The 21357-nt window shown below is 42.8% G+C and overlaps 4 protein-coding genes across 7 annotated transcripts; 1 reads left to right on the forward strand and 3 right to left on the reverse strand.

The window, feature by feature from the left end:
* The first annotated feature begins 398 nt into the window (after window positions 1-398).
* Window positions 399-7316, forward strand: Pmm2 (phosphomannomutase). 3 transcript variants are annotated; one of them, XM_089589851.1, is made up of 6 exons: window positions 399-951; window positions 1016-1182; window positions 5989-6077; window positions 6168-6359; window positions 6435-6702; window positions 6800-7316. In XM_089589851.1, the coding sequence occupies exons 3-6, from the start codon at window positions 6018-6020 to the stop codon at window positions 7045-7047; spliced, it is 768 nt and encodes a 255-aa protein (XP_089445977.1). In that variant the 5' UTR covers window positions 399-951; window positions 1016-1182; window positions 5989-6017; the 3' UTR covers window positions 7048-7316. The 3 variants fall into 3 exon arrangements, with proteins under 3 accessions (XP_089445977.1, XP_014203876.2, XP_014203875.2); XM_014348390.2 differs by lacking the exons at window positions 399-951; window positions 1016-1182 and adding an exon at window positions 4695-4740; XM_014348389.2 differs by lacking the exons at window positions 399-951; window positions 1016-1182 and adding an exon at window positions 4750-4936.
* Sgsh (N-sulfoglucosamine sulfohydrolase) lies at window positions 1336-4315 on the reverse strand. The gene is made up of 10 exons (XM_014348135.2): window positions 4213-4315; window positions 3800-3929; window positions 3534-3670; window positions 3087-3237; window positions 2598-2836; window positions 2351-2470; window positions 2071-2262; window positions 1818-1990; window positions 1586-1735; window positions 1336-1491 (listed from the first exon to the last, which is right to left on the reverse strand). The coding sequence occupies exons 1-10, from the start codon at window positions 4313-4315 to the stop codon at window positions 1342-1344; spliced, it is 1545 nt and encodes a 514-aa protein (XP_014203621.2). The 3' UTR covers window positions 1336-1341.
* Window positions 7313-10677, reverse strand: LOC106636101 (enoyl-CoA hydratase domain-containing protein 2, mitochondrial). Of its 2 annotated transcripts, none has more exons than XM_014348384.2 (3): window positions 10401-10677; window positions 7885-8740; window positions 7313-7813 (listed from the first exon to the last, which is right to left on the reverse strand). In XM_014348384.2, the coding sequence occupies exons 2-3, from the start codon at window positions 8673-8675 to the stop codon at window positions 7654-7656; spliced, it is 951 nt and encodes a 316-aa protein (XP_014203870.2). In that variant the 5' UTR covers window positions 8676-8740; window positions 10401-10677; the 3' UTR covers window positions 7313-7653. The 2 variants fall into 2 exon arrangements, with proteins under 2 accessions (XP_014203870.2, XP_014203871.2); XM_014348385.2 differs by lacking the exon at window positions 10401-10677 and adding an exon at window positions 8827-8940.
* A 1275-nt stretch (window positions 10678-11952) lies between these two features.
* LOC106635941 (uncharacterized) lies at window positions 11953-18756 on the reverse strand. Its single transcript, XM_014348134.2, has 6 exons — window positions 18462-18756; window positions 16549-17106; window positions 12894-13201; window positions 12597-12800; window positions 12207-12518; window positions 11953-12132 (listed from the first exon to the last, which is right to left on the reverse strand). The coding sequence occupies exons 1-6, from the start codon at window positions 18754-18756 to the stop codon at window positions 11953-11955; spliced, it is 1857 nt and encodes a 618-aa protein (XP_014203620.2).
* Between the last annotated feature and the right edge of the window lie 2601 nt (window positions 18757-21357).

Below are 21357 nucleotides of genomic sequence, written 5' to 3' on the forward strand. Positions count from 1 at the left end.
TATATATTGCATGTATCCGCTATGTCGCAGGTCGCACCGACCTCAGCGCTGCAGGTGGCCAAGAGACGAAACGCTATAGGCAGGACAAACACAACTGATCGCTGTGTAGAATGCATTGTGATAGTAGTATTTTTATTATTTGCATCACAAGTAATTAATATTGCGCACTACTGGATCAAGAAAATTATTATGTAGGATTCGATGTAATAGTGAAATATATTGGCGATAATGGCGATGGTGTTAGGCCGTATGAAGGTCAGCGAGTGTAAAAAGCAGGGCATATGTAATTCTAAACTCAATCAAATCATAAAATCAAAATCAGCCACGCGAGATGGCGCTGATTGCAAACTGATGACTGCAGGGGACCCAGTGGGGAATGTAGGGATGGGGATTATTGGTGAATGGCACAATCACGATCATAGACAATTAAGTAGGTAATGGTGATTGTGATTGGTGAATGGTGACTGGGGAATGGCAATGGTGAGCTTTTAGGAGTGTGATAAAGACTAATAACAGCAGAGTCAAAATTTTATTAACCGATTTGAGGCGTCATTATGAAAAAGTATTTGTCTATAGGTTATGTGTAGGTTATAAAGCTTGGCAAAAAAAAAAAAAATAATGTGGATCAAGGTGTGATTGTTATGTGCAGAAATTTTAACACGATGTACGTGTGTACTTATAAAGTAGTATGAACATTAGAACCCTTTAGGCTTGTTATGTTTATTTACATTTGTTGATTACAAGATGATGAAGAACATGGATGTATTTTTTCACCCTGGAGAGCGTTAACTGCAGTTGTCCGAGGCCGTTATGCTCTCACGCAATTTTCAAGGCTTAAACGCCTTTTGTTTAATGACCGGTGTTACTCTCTGTTTAGTTCTTATCTGTCAAATTAAACAGCTCTATGACAACAAATTGAAATACAACAGATATCTTGGTTACAAGCAATTCGTAAGTACTTTGGTATTTCAGCTTGCCAATGGCAAACAATTTTTACATAATTTTAACATTTTAGGTACACGAGATAGCAACCCAAATGTCTGAGGTTGAAAGGTCTGTCAACAAATCGACCCAATTCTTGAATCAGTTCAATGAAGTTTTGCTGAAGCAGCATGAAAGGAGAGAAAAAAACTCATTGCAGTCGAAAACATTTGTACCTTATTGAGGCGTAAATACCTGCAGGTTGGTTAGCTTCATTTAAGTAATAACAAAAATGACATGATTTCTTATATTTATTGAAAAGAAAAATATCTTACACTTGAAATATTACTCTGCTAAAACGTATGTATAAAAATATAAAAGTTTTCTGGAAAAACAACGATTAAAAACCAACTACTTAAGTTAATATTGAAAGTTGTCAAGGTTCATGCATTGTAAATTATTTTTGTTTCCTTCAAATGGTTCTAAGACGGCACTTGGCGAACACAACCAAGGATCTTTAGTCCTTTTCTGCCAATCTCTAAGTTTTTCTTTCAATTCTTTTAATACTGGCTGTAATTGTCATAATACAACAATATCAATAAAACTCTGTATATTAAGATGATTCATTCATTGCAAAATTGGAGGTAAATAAACTAAGACTCACCTTTGAGTCTTTTCTTTCTACAATGTTAGTCAACTCTTCAGGATCGTGCTTCAAGTCATACAGCTCCCACTCTGGTCTGTAGTAGTAATTTTTTAAATTAGTTTTGTACCAATTGAGTGGCTTGTTATTACGAGTTCTGTTCAATAAATCCTGTAAAAAATTGTGTTTAGTGTGAAAATTAATGTTTCATTGAAATTCTTACACTTTAGGTTTACATGGTTGAATAATTAACCTGGAATGTTGGAGAAATGTAAAAGTCTTGATCAATGGGGAAAGGCATTTTATAATTCAAGTTGTGGATCAACTTGTATTTCTTGGTTCTAATGGCTCTCATTGGATAATACATTGTCACTTCGTGATGAGTTTGGCTTGCAAAAACCGCATCCGAGCTGTTTTCAGCTGGTTCTAGGGTGGAAAAAATATTATACCATTACTGACTCGATTGATTTTAGAAACACTAAATAGCTGTATCGGCGGCTGGCAACCTTTTTCCAACAAAGGCAACAACGATTTTCCAGTCAAAGTTGAAAGATATTTTTTAACTTTTTTATCCCCGGTAACGCCAAACCAATCGATCAACGTTGGTGCGATATCCAAAAGAGAAGTCATGCTGTATGTGGCTTGATTGTGCCTCTGTTTGTGCTTTGGCGATGATAAGATCATTGGCTCAATCATACCTGTATATTAAATAAGCATAAAAATGCAGATTTTCTTCACGTTAATCATAAAATCGGACGCATTGACGATGTGGATGAAGTTAAAAACCTGGATCATAAAGATTTGTTCTGCCACTTGGGTATGGAATCCCGTTGTCGGAGGTGTAAATGACTAGAGTATCATCCTTCACTCCAGCCATTTCCAATTCTTTCATTATCAAACCAACGCCTAACGCCGCAATCGATCATCGCCAAACGCAAAAAACAAAGCAGATTAGATAAGAAAAAACAACATATGCATCATGCACGACGCGTGTTATCTCGCGCGAGATGTGATCTACTTTGTGCGCGTGTACCTTGATCCAATCGAGACATTGTCGTGTACTGGGCGGCAATGTCTCTTCTCGCTGCCTCGGTGTCCTGGACGTGGTAGGGCAGCTTCACCTGCTCCCACTGGTAATAAATGGGGGACCAATCGGGAATTTTCCCCATGCCTGGCTGGCCATTGCCAAATTTTTCGCAAAAGCTCCCGTACTCTGGGTTACTGTGGCCGCAACGGTGTGGATCGTGAAAGGCGACGTAAAGAAAGAAGGGCCTTTAAAAAAAAAAAAAAAAAAAAAATCACTCGTATTAGTCTCGTAAATTGCCAAGTATGGGAGAGTAGGTGCGTATGTAACCGTATGAACAATCAATTATCTTGGTGGATTTCACTTTTTTTTTTTTTTTTTTTTTTTTGGACACGAAAAATCACCACTCCGTAACTAATCGACCCCTGCGTGTCTCGATTCATTGTCGTAGGTCTAAAACGTCTTGAAAGACTCAGACAGAAATTTAATTATACGTACTGGCTTTTGTTCTGAGCGAGAAATTCGCGAACGAGTAGTTTGATCCGGGTGATGTTGCGGCCAACTTGGAGGATGGATTCGTTTTCCTCGGTGTAGGAAAAATCGAAGGGATATGCCTTCTTCGGCCCCACGTGTTTCTTTCCTATGATACCTGTCGTGCCAAACGAACACAGTATTAAATATAATAACTATAACCGCGGTGTACTGGAGCAAAAAAATTGCACTTGATAAGAAAAAAAAAGAGAAAAAAAAATTATCTCATTGAATTGAATCGTTTATTTGTTACGAGTATCCAAGTCTTGTCGGCAAATCTATTTCTTTGATTTTTGCGAATAAAAAAAAAAAAAAAAAAAAGAAAAAAATTATAACGATTTAAAATGAATTCGTGAAAGTTGCAAATATCCGGGTCAGCAATAAATGATAGGTACCAAAAAGTATATATCTCACCCGTGCGTATGTTCTTGCGCTTGAGTATTTTCGGCAGAGTCTGGATGTCGGCAAAAGAGTCAAAGTGGTGAATCCCGTGGTGCAGCCCGTACATGCCGTTTTGATGGCTCGGTTGGCCCGACAGCAGAGATGCCCGACTGCAACAGCGCGCACAAATTTGCGAAACCAATGAGCGGAAAATTGTTTAAGAAATCGGTTGAAAAAAAAAAAACCTACGATCCTTTACATTATAGGTACACAAAAAGTAGGCCGTACAATGCACGTACCTCGGCGAGCAGCTGCTGACCGAGGTGTAGGCGTTGTTGAAGATCAGGCCCCTCTTGGCCAGGCCGTCGAGCTCCGGGGTCTGGCAAACTTTGTTCAGATAAGATCTCATTTCCAAACCCGCGTCATCCGCTGCTCAATTACACAGTAAACACACATATTTATAAGTACAATCGTGCCGATTTTAATCGAGTTGAGTTGACTCGGTCGCTCGACAATTTTTATATACTTTGATGATTTGTACATTAACGTATAAGTATAGTTGCTTCAGTTTCTCATGGTACACCCGTAGGATAATGTATAATATTACTTGTGTTGCGCGCGTCAGGTCCTTTTGGTGCAAGTGTGCCCTCAAAGTATAAAAACGCATACCCACATACAATACAATTTATTATACCGTTGATGTTGTGCTCACCCAAAATAAGAAGTGCATTTTTCGGAGGGGCAGGATCGGCGTGCGAATAGCCGGTGAGCAGCAAAAGTATCAGCAGCAGCTGATGTACGAGGCAGCTTCTCATCCTCGAAAAATTGACTCGCATAAGTAGCTGTTTACACCGCGTGATACGAGTCGATCGACTGGAGCACAAGAGAGCAGAGTGTATAATATTATTTTCCCCTTAAAAATCGGAGTCACTAGCCGATCGCCGTTTGTAAAGGCGTTATCCTCCTAGCATGCCCGCATCGATACCCTACTTACTCGTATACCTGATGCGAGTATATCTATGTATGATTGGGTTATTGTAACTTTCGTTTCGCCTTCGACTCTCTTCGCTTGGTTTCGAGCGAGCGAGAGAGCCATGCTACATACAGTACTCTCTGACGTTCCTTTTCTCTCCTTTGGCTCTTGTATACGTATATCGGCTTTAATACTCTCCAGTCCATCAGCAACAGCTCGGTGGCCTCGCTGTGCCGCTTTTACTTTTAACTCTATACAATAGTACATGTACGTATATATTTTTTGTACAACCATAAGCACGACAAGCTTTCCGTGCACGCACTTTCTTTTTTACGCTTTTGATACACGGTGTATGCCCACATTGCTTTGACGTTGGGCCGTCCTCGTGATCGTGTAATTTTGGAGTTTTTCATCGGCACGCGAGTACTTACTTATTTTTGAATACGCTCACGTGCTTTATAGGGTGAGTTGATACATATATTTATAGCATATCCAACATAGGCCACATGATACAATTCGTCGTGAGAGAGTACCATGAGTACTTGGTCATCGACAGACACGTCGAAATTTCATTCGGCTCTTGATTGCACTTTATACAACTTGCGTGCTAAGTATCGTGTTATATTTTTACCGGTTTGGATGATTTTTTTCATTCACAACGCCAACTCGGACAATTGATTCGTATACGAGGGCAATGCCCACCCATTTCTAACACGTGACTGTTTACATGCAACGCGCTTACGTGGACGTGAGCAACTTGTACAAATTTTTTTTTTTTTTTTTTTTTTTTTTCATTTTAAGAGCACTCATTGATAAACGGGGTTATTTTTCCACGTTGATCAAACAGAAAATCTTTGGAAAAATCAACTTTTTCTTCTTTACAAATAATAAGGGTTGGATTTCATTTCATTCAAAATCTCCACTGCTGATAAAACAGAAAACTAGCACTGAAGCGCCGAACGTAATACATGTATATTATATTCGTCGGCCTTATCATATTTTTTTCCCCCGAATTTTTGCTTTTTGAAATGCAATTTTTTTTCTTTCTTTTCCTAAGTTTAGAAAGTGGCGAGATAAATTTATGTTAACAATTTGCATCATAGATTAACTATGAAACTTTTTTACGTATTTAACGTATTTTTAGTGGTTATTTTAGTATATTTTTATTGTCAACATTTTGGAAAACACGCATTGAGGCAATTTTTTTGCTCTAGTAATTTCTATTTGTATTTGTGTTATAAGCTCTTGGCATATAGTTTTTAGGAAATTAATGTATTGCCGGAAAAAAAAAAATTATTTATTTTTCATATTAATGTTAAAAAATGTTAACAAAGAATTTGTTTGGTCATGACTGGAGAATTTGTGTTTAGTAGATCAAAATACGTACAACAAACAAAACTGTATAGTAAGACCGAGGATAAATCTGTTTATATATATCTGATGAATTATTATTCTTACTAACATTACCGCGGGTACATGCAACGAATTCTACGATTTTTGTAAAAATTTTTACAGAAAAAATAGAAAAATTGAAACGGCGCATCATGTCGAAAAAAATCATTTGCTTATTCGACGTTGATGGTACTCTTACGATACCTCAACAGGTAAATACAGATATTTTGTTTTTTTTCTTCCTTTTAGCAAAAACATGTATCCACAACTAATCATTTGATCTCTTGTTATTAATGTCGTAGTGCATTGATAAAAGCCTCGATAACTACATACAAAATACACTAAGGTCGAAATTCGACGTAGCTGTCGTTGGTGGCTCGGACTTGAGTAAATTAACACGTCAATTGGGAGAAGATGTATTCACAAAGTATGACTACGTTTTCGCTGAGAATGGCTTAGTCGCTTATAGAAAAGAAAAAAAAATATGGTCGAAGGTAAATACTTTTGTTTTTTCTTTTAACATGAAATAGACACAATGTAAACCCTGCATAATACACTGTGATTTTTAGACTATTCTGAGTGAAATTGGGGAAGAAAAGTTGCAGGATTTCATAAACTTTTCTCTGCATTACATATCCCAACTGAGATTACCCTTCAAGAGAGGCAACTTCATTGAATTCAGAACTGGCATGATCAACATTTCTCCAGTGGGTAGAAATTGCACGATAGAAGAGCGCAACCAGTTTTACGAGTACGACGCGAAACATCACGTACGAGAAAAGTTTATTCAAGCACTGAAAAAGGAGTTTACACATTTGCACGTCACTTACAGTATAGGTATTGTTTTAAGTTTGCACGCAATATAACACTAAGCTACGTTAATCTTTTTTTTTTTTTTTTTTTTTCTTATCAGAGTAATCTTATTTTTCCGCAGGTGGACAAATTTCATTTGACGTTTTCCCCACCGGGTGGGACAAGACGTATTGCTTGAAGCACGTGACGGGTTACGACGAAATTCACTTCTTTGGCGATAAGACGCTAGAAGGAGGCAATGATTACGAGATCTACGAAAGTGACCTGACTGTGGGGCACAGAGTGACTGATCCGGACGATACTTTAAAACAACTGGAGACGTTGATCAAGTTTGTGGACGAAAAAAGCATTAAACAAAATAACATCTGAAGTGCTTTTTTGTGCAGTTCGCCCCATGGTGTTGGATCTAATAATCTCTCATCAGTAAACCATCGCATATGTATTATTACTTAAAAAATCCTGATTCGTCCGTGCACGTGTATATATTATGAAAGTAGAGCTTGGGTGTTGTTACGATATTCCTTTAATATTGTTACCCGATATACTTCTGTTGTTCATGCGTATCATATGTGTATAGATGTACATTTACGTCACGAAGAAAAATAAATTTATCAACAGTTTATCATTGACGAGATAAATTTTGTAGTTAAAATTATTATTATTACATACAAGAGAAAAATGTAGATAATGTATTAGTCAACCGCAACGACAACGTGTTACATTTGCGTCGAATGTACAAAAAACACACGGCATATAATATATACCGATTATAACGTTTGTATCACAAATTATTTCATTTTCTTTTAAAAATTTTTTGGCATATTAGTACATATTATAAAACAACTTGGATAAACTCCAGGCAAACCACGCCCAAGGTTACAAAGTATCGATTCAACTTGAAAAATAATAAAAAAGCACCGCCCGAGAAACCGTGATCGGTATTAGTTGTGGCAATGATCGAAAAGCCCGCGTCTCTCACCGACCCCGATAAATGGGCGGCCGTTTCGAATGGAAAGCCTGGAGCCCCTCGATTCTGTCCTCCGTGTTGAGTAGCTGCGCGTAGCACTGTTTCTCGATTCCGTAGCCATCCTCCAGCGGCACCTCCATCCCCTTGGAAATGGCAACTTTGGCCATCCTACCAGAAAACAAAAAAGATCACCAAAATCCAAGCATCCTGGCAATAGTTTTCAAGCAACACAAGCATACCTGACCGCTATGGGACCGTTGGGCAGGATTTCCCGGGCGAGGTGCAGCGCCTCCTGGTAAGCGGCATCCGAAGCCTCGTTCTGAGCGACCAGCCGATTCACGAGTCCAAGATCGTGAGCCTCGCTACCCGAGAGCAGGCGCGCCGCAAAAACCAGCTCTTTGGCTCGAGCGGGACCGAGTAGCCGAGGCAGCCTCTGTGTACCCCCCGCCCCGGGTATGATGGCCAGCTTGGTCTCAACGAGGCCCAACTTCACCCCGGCCACGGCCGTCCGCAAATCGCAGGCCAGAGCTAGCTCGAGGCCACCACCGAGGGCGCTGCCATCCATGGCGGCGACAGAGGGCGCTGGCAGCGCCTCGAGCTTGCACGTGAGGCCCTGCAAAGCGTCGACGAACCGGCCGGCCTCCTCGGGACTCATGCGCGCGCGTTCCCTCAGGTCAGCCCCGGCGCAAAAGACACCCGGCACGAGGCTACGGAGCACCAGGACTCGTAGACGCTCATCCCGGCGTAGTCGCTCCACCGCCTCGGACAATTGGGCCAAGAGCCGGCTGCCCAGGGCGTTGCGGGCGCCAGGCCGGTTCAGGCCCAGCACCGCTATTCCGTTGTCCTTGCCGTCGAGGTAGCGCAGCACGACCTCTCGGTCGGTGGCCTGCTCCTGGTGCTCCTCTAACTTTTCGCGTGGCTGTCGCTCGAGAGTCGAGAACGAGGTGCCCCGGGAGTGACGTCGGCCCAGGGCCAAAAGGCAGCCCCGCTGCTGGAGTCGCCGTTGCACCGCTTGCAGGACCAGCACCATGTCGAACTCTACTTACTTACTTACTTCTCCTCTTTGGCCCTCCGCGCCACTGACTGACGGCAAACCTGGAATTACAATTTAACACACCGAGCCCCGGCGTCTTTATCATGTGTATATATATATATAAAAGCGTATCACATATTGCGCTTACATCATTGTTATTGTTATCATCCTTTTGTTGTTGTGATTTGTCTTTCTTTTTATTTACGAGACGCACTTGACGATGAGATTAAACAGGTACAGATATACGCACTCGTTAGCCGGTGTGCATTGTTCTTTTGTTGTTTTTTTTTTTTTTTCCTTTTTCGATATCGCTGTATTTTCGTGTGTATATTAATAGCACGTGACGATACCCGACTCATCGTTCGAGAAAATATTCGTAAAAATAGCGCTCGTCCGTGCGATACGAGTACTTGGGTATATCGGTTCGTCGGAATCGTTAAACGCGCTGCGTATCGCGTGAATTGAAAAGACACTGAAAACGCAAAGGCCGAGCAGTCGTGGCGTTTGTTTACATGTAAAAAATAAAATTTGATCGCAATAGCAGGATCGAGCGAGTGAAACCGATCATCGGATGTTTTTTCTTTTCAATCGAGCTTGCAAGCACAGATAGAGATGTAATTATTCGCCAGCGACGAGAGATAAAAAGTATGGTTGTAACACTTGTTTAGGTGTATAGTTTACGAATGGCTGAATGTATATTGTTATTGTAATGGAAGTACCGATTCGTATACCGTCAACCAGGAGAGTTGCCTTCATTAAACAACACACGGGTGCAACGCAACTTACAACACTCTCTCTTACTCGACTTCTTATTCCCTTTCCATAAGTCTCGCTTGCTTCATTCCTACATGTTTATATGCTCGTAGTCAAGGTTAACGTATATTGTCACGTAAGTATGTACAACTTTTGCATTGCAGATGAACTAACAACAAAACGCGCGTATATATATATATATATATATATATACCGTCGATGCGCGTTACCCGTACAGGCCGTACATGCAACTCCCACGGATGACAAAACATAGTATATATATGTAGCCACGGAACAACTCACACCCGCGAACTTGACAAATTATATGCACGGGGCCTATATACAGTTTCAATCGAAACACCGATCGCGAATCAAGCTTTTTTTGGGAGCTCTCGACGCTTTGGGTATTATTGATACCAATATTAATTCCTACTCACAATAGGTATATACATACATGTATTATATATACGCACGTGAAAAACATACATATATATATATATATATATATATATATATATATATATATATATATATATATATATATACTTGATTAACGATTGACCATCATATCAAGTTGGTGGTGATGTATAATATACACTTAAGGTATATTGTACGGGGTGCGAATGGCGTGAGCCCAAAATCAAAAGCTATTGGTCGCTAGAGCCGACGCGCGCGCGAGTGATAAGACACGACGGGCCTGGATGACGATTGTGGTCGAGAGTAGATGAAAAACACGCGAGACACACGTATGTATACGCACACATAGTCATATCTCGTCGTTTTGTCAGATTTTTCTTTTTTTTTTTTTTTTTTGCTTTTTTTTTCCTTTTTTTTTTTTATAAAGAGAGTTCTACATCTTGCAAAGTGTTTCAATGAGTGTTGTCAGAGGCCGGCGTCGGTGCTACGTGCATTGCCGGTCTCACCTGCTCAAGTGGCGTGTTGAAGCAAATACTTAATTTTTATACTCACCCCGTGCAGACACTCACGCTCACTCGTGTAGAAATCGGAGTGTTATGGCTGCTCCTGCTGCTGTTGTTGTTGATTTTCCTATCCGCGGCTTTACAAAATGAGGACGTGATGCCGATGCAGCTGGTGCGTATATAGCTCTTGCACGACTGACGCTTTCGATCGCGGCCTTGAATCCCCGCTACCGATTTTTCACTCGTACAGTGTGTACACGTACGTACGTATATAAGTATTCATACAACACAAGCGTTCGGTTAGCTCATGTTTACAGATAATACAAAGGTGCATACTTTTTTTTTTTGTTTTTTGTTTTATTTTTTTTTGTTGCTCTTATCGCTGATATACGCGCTCCTGTTTTTTGTGGCACGTGCAGTGTATATACTATAATATAATTTGTTAGGTATATGCAATGTATGTTGTGTGTTTACTTGCTACAATGTACACAGGCAAGTATAAGTAAACCATTGAAAACAATGATTACAGTTTTTGATTTTACTTGACACTCCTTACAATGTTCACGTGTGTGTGTTAACGTTAACCGCATATGTATATATATATGTATAGCTGATTATCTACTTTTACGTACTTACCTACCCATTTCAAATTCAAATAAAAAGCTAAAGTGTCTCGTCGTGTGTTTGTGCTTTTATCGACGGTAGGTTGGTGCTTTACTTACCCTATATGTATAATTATCACTGTTCACCGGCAGAATGCACATTGTCATCGACGAATAAAAGAAATGATGAAACGCTATCTTTAGTATTTATCGGTGTATATATATAAGGAATATATATATATATATATATATATATATATATATATATATATATATATATATATATAAGGAATACTTACGTTATTTACGTCGTAGACAATATATTGATCGGTATATATATGTATCTTTTTTTTATGGTGAAGCAATGATTCGTAATTGTACTGTTGTGTGAAAAATTTTTATTAGTTGGATCAATTAAATTAGCTATTTACAATGTTACGCGTCGCCAAGGCATACCAACAACGAACCGGTTGAAAATGGATTATTTCATAGTATAAAAGAGCTCATTGATTTTAACGACAACTCTAAAACATGCAAAACCCAAAGATTAAAAACATAAAAAAATATACCGATCGTTTGATAATGAAATAATTTTTGCCGATCACACGCGTCTCCAATCTTTACTACAACGAAATCGTCACCATTAGATGGAATTATATTTTCCCAAAAGAAGTGGGGCACAGTAAAATATTCCAATTCGAGGTTTAAACGTCCAAATTTGGGAAAAATTTACAATGTTACCTATAATTGTAAATGAAAAGCCAATAACAAGTGACGATCGGTAAGTACGAAAAATCATACCGATTGTTTGATGTAAAAAAAAAAATCACGATAGTATGGTATACAGTCATAAATAAATAATGAAAGAACATATAAATAAGTGAGAAAACTACACGCAGTAAACAAACAAATAAATAAATAAATAAATAAATAAATAAACAAGCTAAATGCGTGAATGAAAACTAAAAGATGAGCGCTCCGGCGCGAATGGGGCAGCCCTTACACCACAGGCGCGACTTTGATCTCCGCCGTGTGCTGGCTCAGATCGAGTGGCGGTGGCCGCAGCATCGAGCGAGCTGCCGAGGAGAGCTTCTGCGAGACCACGTGAGCGATGTGGGACGAGCGCTTCCAGACAAACTCGCGCGTCCTGTCGTGGTCATCGGCGCTCTCGATCCTCATCTACGAGCACACACACACACACATGTAATCATACCTAATATCCTTTAATTTTCTCCTCTTCGACACCACATTACCTGCTTTGGCTGAAGCACGCGTATCGAGTGCAAGGTGGCCGCGCCCCCGTTGTAAATCCGCAAGCTCAGCCTCCCGGACATCTCGGCCGTGGTCGCGGTAGCGCTGCGCACCTCCTTGCGCGTCGACCGGCCAAACTCCTTCTCCACCTTGAGCTTGAGCGGCCCGAAGGCGATTTTCGCTGACACCGTCGTGCGGTCGCTCATCATGTTCACCGTCACGTCCCCCGAGCGCTTCAGCGACGCGAGCCCGTACAACGTCGCCTTCGCCTTGGACCGCGGCTTCTTGCTGCCACTCGCCCCCGTCTCCTTCACCTGCTCGAGCACACCCCGGGTGTTAAAAAAAAAAAAAAAAAACCTACCCCCACAACAATGTCGGTGATGCCAAAAAACCTTGTTGCTGCTGGTGGGCTTCCTCTTCTTTGTGCCGCTGGGGTTCTTGCTCTTCTTCTTCGTCGTCGCCGTCGTCTTTTTCGGCTGCGGGGAGCCCCGGTTCGGAACCGATGGGGTTGGTGGCTTAGTCACGAGCCGCGTTCCAGAAAGCCCGGCAGTCGTGACGGTGATTGGACTCGTGGACGTCGAGGTGGCCTTTTCCACCTGTAGCGCATCGGTCGAATTTTTTTTCCATCAGAGTCGGGTAGAAAAACAAGAATAACAGGGAGCACGGGTTTGATTGTACGTGAAACCCACCTGGTGCGTGACATTGGCGGTGGTGTCGTTGACGGGCACGAGGGGTTGGTGCTCCGAGTCGTCGGTGGTACGCGGAGCTGCCGGCTCGAGTTGTTGCGGCGTCTTCCTCGTGCGGCTCTTGTGGCTGCTCTTGCGCCTCTTGGGGCTCTTGCCCTTGGAGCTCGTGCTCGGACTCGCAAGCTTCACCGTCACCGGGTCGTACCTCTCCTTGAGTATCTTGTTGATCAGGCCGAGTATCTCGTCGAAGATGCGGTTGTACTTGGCCACGTACATCGGGGCGTCCACCTTAGGCGTCGACATCATACCACCTGTTGCACAACATTCGGCACTCATGTAGGGTACATTTGCCACGAAATTGTCAATTGCGTGATTCTAAAGCGTCGGTAATTGGGTCGGACACCCTCCGCGCGGTCGTACAATATGATCCCGTGTATATGGATTTGGGCCACTCGATGACACAAACATCGCGTCCACCGATCGCGGCCTTGAGGGGGCCAACCGATTTTTCCACTTTGGAATGTTTTTTTTTTTTTTTTTTTTTTTTTTTTTGACATACGTAAGTATACACACATACATAGGTACGCCAGAAGCCAGCCTACTTTTAAAAAGAATCAAGAGCGGCGCAAGGAGTGTCCGGCGTTTAACGGTACATCGACGCCGCATCTTCGGGCCCGACCGGTTTCCGCGCCCGCTCTCTCTCTCCGCTGTTTGTTTATTTCTTTCTCTCCGTCCGCGCGCGCGTCTTCCGCCCCTGTAACCGGGTCAATGTTTATATATACATGCACACGTTACACGCCCGAGCCGAGCAAACGTACCTGTGGATGTATCATGTACGCTCATTGTCATCGCTTTATTCGAAAGTACCTTAAGCTCCCGGTCCGTGCGCCCACACATATATATATGTGTATTATAGACTCTTACTCTCGCGAAGCCAAGTATAAATTTACCCAGGTACTTTAGTACGTGTGTACACACGCACACCCGTGTATGGTGGTAAATAAAAGACGAGGGGCGAGCGAAAGCCGGATGTATTGGTAATATCACGAGGTGCATGAAAAAAGTGTGTGCGAGGCGTTAGAGGATGGTATATAGGTATATGTATATATACGAGCGCGAGTGGGTCAGGGTCGGCCGGACGTCGATCTCACGGTCATCGGAGCCGGTGGGTCGTCGGCCCCATTTCGGCTCTCCGGTGAAAGCTGATTTGCGTCCGCAACCCGTCCCTCGGTTGACCCCGTTATTTTACGGCGCGCCGTTTTTCGTCGCCGCTCGTCATCTCTCGGATGCGGGGAACGATGCTGCGTGCCCCCGAAAACTTTAATCACGTGACACAGGTACCACAAGTGCTGCTTTGGAGCGTTTTTAGAAATTTTACGATTATAATCAACAATTGGGCTACAATGATCGGGTTTAGGTCACCGGATCGTTTGGCCGCTCATAGAAAGCGAACTTTTCGTTTACGCGGAGTGATGGAACATTGTATCGATGACGCGTGTACTTACAGGTAAATTGGTTGAAGCAAAGAAGAACAAAAATCTACCGAGTTGGATGGTAGTTACCGATTTATGTACATCGGTTGGAGTGTTTTTGTTTTTTCGTTTTAATCACTCACCGATGTGTGTAGAAGGAAAAGGCACGATTCGTGTCGGATGGCTCGAGCTTTTTTGGCTTTTGCTTAATCATAAGGTAGGTTATTGTCGGTGTGGTCGTGAATACGAGCATTAAAATACAGAGTGGTCGGAGATCGGCAAGTCGCGTTTATGGTTGAGCGAGTGATGGTCGTGTGAAATGTAAATACAACCGGATAAAATCAATCAACAACTGTCGAGAAATCGTTCCATCTAGCGCTAAAAGTCATTTTATTATCATATTCATTTTTATACGTGTACGTATGGTAAAGTGGGTGTATACATAATAGATGAGTGGTTTTCTTTTTCTTTTTTTTTTTTTTTGTGAGAATGTATCACATGGTGAGAGTAAAAAATAAAAGTCAAACACAAGAGTCTTTTTTTTTTTTTCGTCAATATAAACAGTTATTTATATTTGTCTCTTAAAGAAAAAAAAAAAAAAGATAAGGTCTCGAGAACATATATAGTCTTTGTACAGTTTCGTATCATTAAATATGTATTTTATATATGCATATGTATATTTATATATATGTGCAGGTGTGCGAAAAAAAAAAAAATAATAATAATCATGTTTCTTTGATTTCGCGTGCTTGATAAAACGATAGTTTGTCTTTCTTCCTTTGTTCAAAGGCAACTCGTTTGAAAATTTATTTTGATAAAAAATATTTGAGTATAAGTCACACACGAGTGATGGTATACAAAAGAAAGAAAAAAATAAAATAAAAAAAAAAACAACAACACAATGCAACCTAACGACAATGTATCTGTTGCACATATCCATACACATATACATGTATAAATAAATAAATAAATAAATAAATATCGTGTATGCGTGAGTAAAGTAAAAACGTGTCGTATATAAATTGGCACTCGAGAGAAGATCATCATCACCATCCGTTACGATTCACCATCTCCTCCTTCTCTTAGGTAAATGCTAAATAAATAATACGCATAAACAATAATCATAAATAAATAAATAAATCATTCTCTCCCTGTCAAACTCCAACCCCCCTCAAATGTTTTCCCCATCTCTCGTCTGTCACTCGATTCTCTCACATTTTTCCTTGTCCCACGGTGCAATCGAGCAAGTATATATTATTTAAATAATAGTATATATAAATGTATATATGAAATAAGTGACGCGTGAGTGCTCGTGTCAGATGTATAAGTTGCGTCAACAAATAAACTCGTCCTACCGTGAAGTATATGTATATGTATAAAACTTGAACGCCCGCAAGCTCAAAAGAAAAATAGCGGATCAGTCGTCGAGGGTCGCGATTGCCGATCTCCAGCTGTTTCAGCGCTCAGTCAACGTGTTGTGTGTGTACTCGCGCGAGTTTGTATTATACAGATATATATACTACACACTACTCGCATAGCGTACAACTACTCGCGCGACCCTGTATCATAAACGTATGTAGCGAATGATCAAACGAACAAGCGTATACAACAAATATAACATCGATCGTCACGAATGAACGAGCGAATGGACAATAAATGAAAATTCGTTGGAAACCGAGTGGCGGACAACAGCTTAGAGAAAAAAAAAAAAAAAAAAGGGTGAAATGCATTTGTTTCGTTTTTGATAAACAAGCGCTGAGTAAACGAAAAGAAGCGCGATCGTGTGGTACACATGTATATATATGCCGCAGAAAAGCCAAAGAGTCCTGAGCCGGCCTCGATTTGCCCGCTGCGACGCCACATGTATATACACATTACGTGACATGTACATAATTCTATATACTTATGTAACATATACAACAATAATAAGTCGATGGTGGTCCACGGCGAAGATAAACGTACGTATATGCGTGTGTATATTCGGATAAACGCATAAGCATATGCGCGCGTTTATATATGTATATACGTGTGCGAATGAACGTTAGTTTAGCGGAGAGCGGCGCCTCGTGGCTGATGGGGTTGTTTGCCGAGCTTCGTGTGGTCGGCGGCGGCTCGCGGCTTCGGGCGCTTGCCGTGCGCCTTGTGGCTCTTACGGCCCAAAGGCTTCTTGCTGCTCTTGAACTCACGTGCGGCGCGCCCCGTTATATCAGCGTCGGCCAGAGCCTCGATCCCCTCGTCGTCGTCGTCGTCCTCGTCCTCGTCATCCTCCTCCTCTTCGTCCTCGTCCTCATCGTCATCGTCATCGTCGTCGAGCTCCAGATCGATGTCGTCCTCGTCGTCGTCGTCGTCGTCATCCTCGTCGTCGTCGCTCGAGGCAGCAGCGGCCCCCGAGCTGGGGCTGCTCAGTGGTTGCGGCTGTTGCACCAGCACGACGGGACTCGATGCGCTCTCGGCCCCCTCGATGCCCTGCTCCTGGACGACGTTGGCGGCCTGGGCTTCGGGGGCCTCCTCGTCCTCGTAGGAGGCGTTGGCTGCCTCGTCGGCGAGGCCGGCTTCGGTTTCACTGGCCGCGGATGCCGCGCTCGCCTGCTCGTCGATGTCGTTCTGGACGGCCGGGGGGATCACCGGGGCGTTGGCCGAGGGGGCCACCGGGATCGCCGCGGCCGGAGCGCTCGAGGCAGGACCGCTGGATGGCTCGACGGCGTTCGACTCCTCGTCCTCGTCGTCGTCGTCGTCGTCCTCACCTGTGGATCACGAGTCAAGGGGGCACACCACCGGGTGTTATTCATCGGCATATGTATATAGGTACAACTTTGGGACAAGAGCATTGGAGGGGGGGGGGGGAAACAAAGGGCGGATCTACGTTTTCCAGTAGTAAAGCCGCGGTTGAGTCGGACGTGGGCATATATCGGTGGCCGTTGATTAGTATTCACGGGATGCGGGCGCAAGGTGGATGTAACGGACGTGTGTATATATATACAGGTATGCGTGGCGTGGGCACGTGCTCGTTTTGATTATATATGGGCGTAGAACGAGAGAGGCGGCCTCGACTTTCGCGAGCAAGAATTTGGGTCGCGGTGACGGGATCGAGAGGAGCGAGCAGGTTTTCGAGTGCCCCGCCGGTGGGTATACACATATATATATATATAGGTACATACACGTGAGACGAGGAAAGGAAAAGGAGGAGCTTCCGCCGATGTGACAATTTATACATGTGTATGCTTGTACGTATAGGCATATGTACCTATGTGATGCACCGGTCGCTGCAGCTTTGCTCGTCTGATGATGATTTTGAAATAAAACGACGGATAATCGGATAATGGTGCTGACGGGAATCGAGAGCGGATGGAGAGAGAGAGAAAGAGAGAAAAAAGACGGACATAAGTATCCTCGTCTCGAAAACTCGAATCGGTGACCTCCTGTCCCGTTACCACCACCTGACGTTCATACTACGTATATATAGGTATACGGAACGAGACAGCATATATATTATGTGCTCGTCAGCGCGGTATCACGCATAAGTTATGGGTAAGTAACGGAATTCACGCGCGTCGCGTTTGCCGAGGAATTTGCGTTACCCGAACGTTCAAACTTCACCCGTAGGGTACATCATGATTATATTGTATATAATTATGTATATACCATTTTGCGACACCACCAGGTACATCATTACATGCACCGGATGCTGATACATACACAGTTTTTAGATTTGGTATCATCATGATTGTGATTGTAATAGATACGAGTATATTGATGCAGTGATTGAATACCTGTACGTGTGGGCATCGAACGTGGATTAAGAAAAATTGACGCGACTGATCGAGAAAAGAGCCGTTAAGTTATTGTTTTCAGTTCACACGCGAACATTTACACAAATGAATATTCGCACTTGTCGAGGAAACGGTGAATGAATGAATGAAAACGAATGATCGGTAATTTCACTTCACCACGCGGCCAAACGACCGATTTCCGCGGCTGAGAAATCAAGGATCGGAAAGTGTGAAAAAAAAAAAAAAATCGGTACGAATTTATGCGCACTGCAAAGGATGAAAGGATAAACTATATGAAAAAAAAAAAAAAAAAAAACAACCAGACTTACCTCCGAGAACTTCGTCGAGGATTCTCTCGATGTAATCGTCGTCCTCGTCATCGTCGTCATCGTCGTCATCGTCGTCATCGTCATCCTCGACGCCGATGTCGAGATCATCGTCGTCGTCGTCGTCGTCGTCGTCCTCGGCTGTGCTCCCTTGGACGCTCGGCGCCGCGGCCTGTCTCGCCTCTTGGACGGCCTGGGCCGGCTCCGGCTTACCGATCTTCACCTCGGACTGCTGCGGCAGCGGTGTCGCCAGGCAGCACACCACCAGCGCCAGCAACAGCACCACTGCCGACTTCATCGTGCTATAAAAATCGGAACAAGCAAAAACGAATTATCAATTGTCGTTGGATCGGTGCGTTTTTTTTTCCATGCTGTTGCTGCTGTTGATCCACCACCCGTGTCAATAGGGTGGACCGGGGGATTTGGGCTTACTATAGCGAACAACGTAGCAGGGTAGGATGAAAGATTCGCGCAAGGGGTGTGATAACGTGAAACAATAGGTACAGTTTACTGCACGAACGCACGAACAAATTGGTCACTTGTATTCATATGCGCAAAGTGCAACAAGAACAGCAGCAGCAGCAGGAACGACAGGAAGCTGTCTGTAGCCGATAAATCGGCCTCTGGCACGTTTTGCGCACAATTAGGTATGTTTGTCGTTCGCGCACTACGCGATCTCGGGCGTATCTTCGATTGCACACTCACCCTCGATTGAATACAGGACTCTTGGAGAAACCGGTAAAGCCTCGAAATCAACCGCGTACTTGACTGAAAATCGCTATATGCAACCGGGAAGCTGTTGCTTCTTTGATTTCCGTTTAATTTAATTTAATTTAATTTTTTTTTTATATTTGTCTGTCAAGAGCAACGGTCCCCTACGCGGAGGACGGGACCTTTCTTCCTTTCTTCCTTCCTTCCTTCCTTCGCCGAGCCGAGACTGTAAAACGAAGACCAAGTGCCGCTCGGCGAATCTTTTATACGCTCACCACCACTTTGCCTCTCTCTCTCTCTCTCTTTCTCTTCCACTCTTTTCACTTGTTCCCTTCCTCCGCGCTCATCTTGTATACGGCTCCTCCTTCTCCCGCCGCACTGCATGCTATTGCTCATATACCTGTGCATGTTATGGTGTTCTACCCGAGTGCCATATTATCACTTTTAATCCCCGCGATTACAATCCGCGTGTAACGATTACCGATACTGCGATTAAATCAAAATTAACTCCGTGGACCGATACACTGGAAGCAACATGTTGAAGTTGATGTTTTCGTATTTGACGCGAAATATACATAACGATCTTTTCGTTGTCCGTAGACAATCTGTGATCGGTATACCCATAACAGTGGTATAAGCATCTGTACCGTGGACATTGGTCACTCGAACGAGTAATGAAAGTAACACCATCCCCCCGCTCGAATACCCCGTTTGGTATAACGTACGTATAAATATACACGTAGAGCAACGGTTTCGTTACCTGCAGAACAATCGCTGCGAGACTCGATGGTTTTTTTTTTTTCTCTCTCCGTAATTGATAAGTGTACGTATATTATAATGCAGGTACGTCGAACTCGCGTGTTGCGCTCTGTACATGACTTTGTGCAACGCGTTTAGATATTCGTATATATAGTACATAATGTACGTATACCCAAGTCAAATTTGAATAAAAAAAAGGAGAAAAAAAAAAACCACATCCAACGATCTTATACATTGGGCGTATGGGATGCGCGCGCGCGTATCGGCACCACTGCCACTGCCGCTACATATATGTACAAGAGCTTCGTGGTAAACCGTTACTCGTTAACATAATTGGCATGTGAGGATATCCGCGCTAGTCGGATCGGCGCTAGAATCCATGTTCTTATACACGAGAAATGCCAACCGGGTGAGGAGGAAAATTTAACGAGAAGGCAAGGTGTATTACTTACTATTCTCATTAGCACTTGTACCCGCGAGCCACTGTAACAGGTACATTTACGTGGTAAACGCGGGGGAAGCTACCGCGTATAGCATACACAACGTACTAATCAATTAACCGTTTATTATTCAATGATTCGACTGCGTAAAAATTACGATATTGAAAAAGAAAAAAAAAAACAAACACTCTGACAACAAATTCCGGACTTGAATATATATACCTATTCATCATATATTGACATTTCCACGTTGAGTACATTGTCCGAAAAATCAGAGATTTTAATAATCTTACATTATTTACAGGTATACTCTGCATATACCAGTACAAAACGAGTTACCGTCTCCGATTAAGATCAACAGAGTGTACAAAACACTCGCCTCCGTGTAACATATACGTTTAAAAATTATACTCATACGTATAATATTTAAGATGTAGAGAGACGTCGCAGAGTTTCCCATAAGGAGAACTGGTTTTGGTTTTCTTTCTCGAGCGAGTATAAATGTACACGTTCCCCGAGTACAAGTGCATTATACACGTGAGTCAAAAGCAAAGAGAGAAAAAACATACACACACACAACGAAGATGGACAAGAAAAAGAAAGGAAGAGCAGTGTCGTGGCAATGTGTACACCGATATAACTCTGTAGTCCAGGTATATACGTGAGCATTCGAGCAGCTCGAAATATGGGATTCGGTGTCAGCGGCGTCGGGCGGTACCGGGGCATAAGTAGTCCGCGAGCGAGTGTTTGTCGCCCGACCACGTTAACACCGATCACCTGTACCCACGCACCTTCAACCAGGCTGGACACACATTTTTCTCCATGTATTATAATCGCCGCCAAGTGATGGTAAAATTAAGGGATATCGTTGCATCCACGTGCACGTACAACCTACAAGACAGAGATATCGAGAGAGCTTGCTCATCGCGCGTTTTAACTTTTTTTTTTTTCCCCTCCGTACCGACGCTCTCCTCTTACTAAAGCTCAGT

Source organism: Copidosoma floridanum, unplaced genomic scaffold (assembly GCF_036245765.1).
Source record: "Copidosoma floridanum isolate Cflo_tuat_1 unplaced genomic scaffold, Cflo_Japanese_pri ptg000009l, whole genome shotgun sequence".
NCBI lineage: Eukaryota > Metazoa > Arthropoda > Insecta > Hymenoptera > Encyrtidae > Copidosoma > Copidosoma floridanum.

Bases quoted from the DNA above. Each gene is read 5' to 3' on its own strand.
- Sgsh (XM_014348135.2), bottom strand. From the start codon at position 4,315: ATGAGAAGCTGCCTCGTACATCAGCTGCTGCTGATACTTTTGCTGCTC. The intron at 1,991-2,070 runs GTTGCCAGCCGC...TTTCCACCCTAG, and splicing joins GTTGCCTTTGTTGGAAAAAG to AACCAGCTGAAAACAGCTCG. The intron at 1,492-1,585 runs GTGAGTCTTAGT...TGACAATTACAG, and splicing joins TAGAAAGAAAAGACTCAAAG to CCAGTATTAAAAGAATTGAA.
- Pmm2 (XM_089589851.1), top strand. From the start codon at position 6,018: ATGTCGAAAAAAATCATTTGCTTATTCGACGTTGATGGTACTCTTACG. The intron at 6,078-6,167 runs GTAAATACAGAT...TTAATGTCGTAG, and splicing joins CTCTTACGATACCTCAACAG to TGCATTGATAAAAGCCTCGA. The intron at 6,703-6,799 runs GTATTGTTTTAA...ATTTTTCCGCAG, and splicing joins GCACGTCACTTACAGTATAG to GTGGACAAATTTCATTTGAC.
- LOC106636101 (XM_014348384.2), bottom strand. From the start codon at position 8,675: ATGGTGCTGGTCCTGCAAGCGGTGCAACGGCGACTCCAGCAGCGGGGC. The intron at 7,814-7,884 runs GTATGCTTGTGT...GTTTTCTGGTAG, and splicing joins AACGGTCCCATAGCGGTCAG to GATGGCCAAAGTTGCCATTT.
- LOC106635941 (XM_014348134.2), bottom strand. From the start codon at position 18,756: ATGAAGTCGGCAGTGGTGCTGTTGCTGGCGCTGGTGGTGTGCTGCCTG. The intron at 13,202-16,548 runs GTGAGTTCAAGA...GTTGTGCAACAG, and splicing joins TATAACGGGGCGCGCCGCAC to GTGGTATGATGTCGACGCCT. The intron at 12,801-12,893 runs GTGGGTTTCACG...GATGCGCTACAG, and splicing joins CCGCCAATGTCACGCACCAG to GTGGAAAAGGCCACCTCGAC.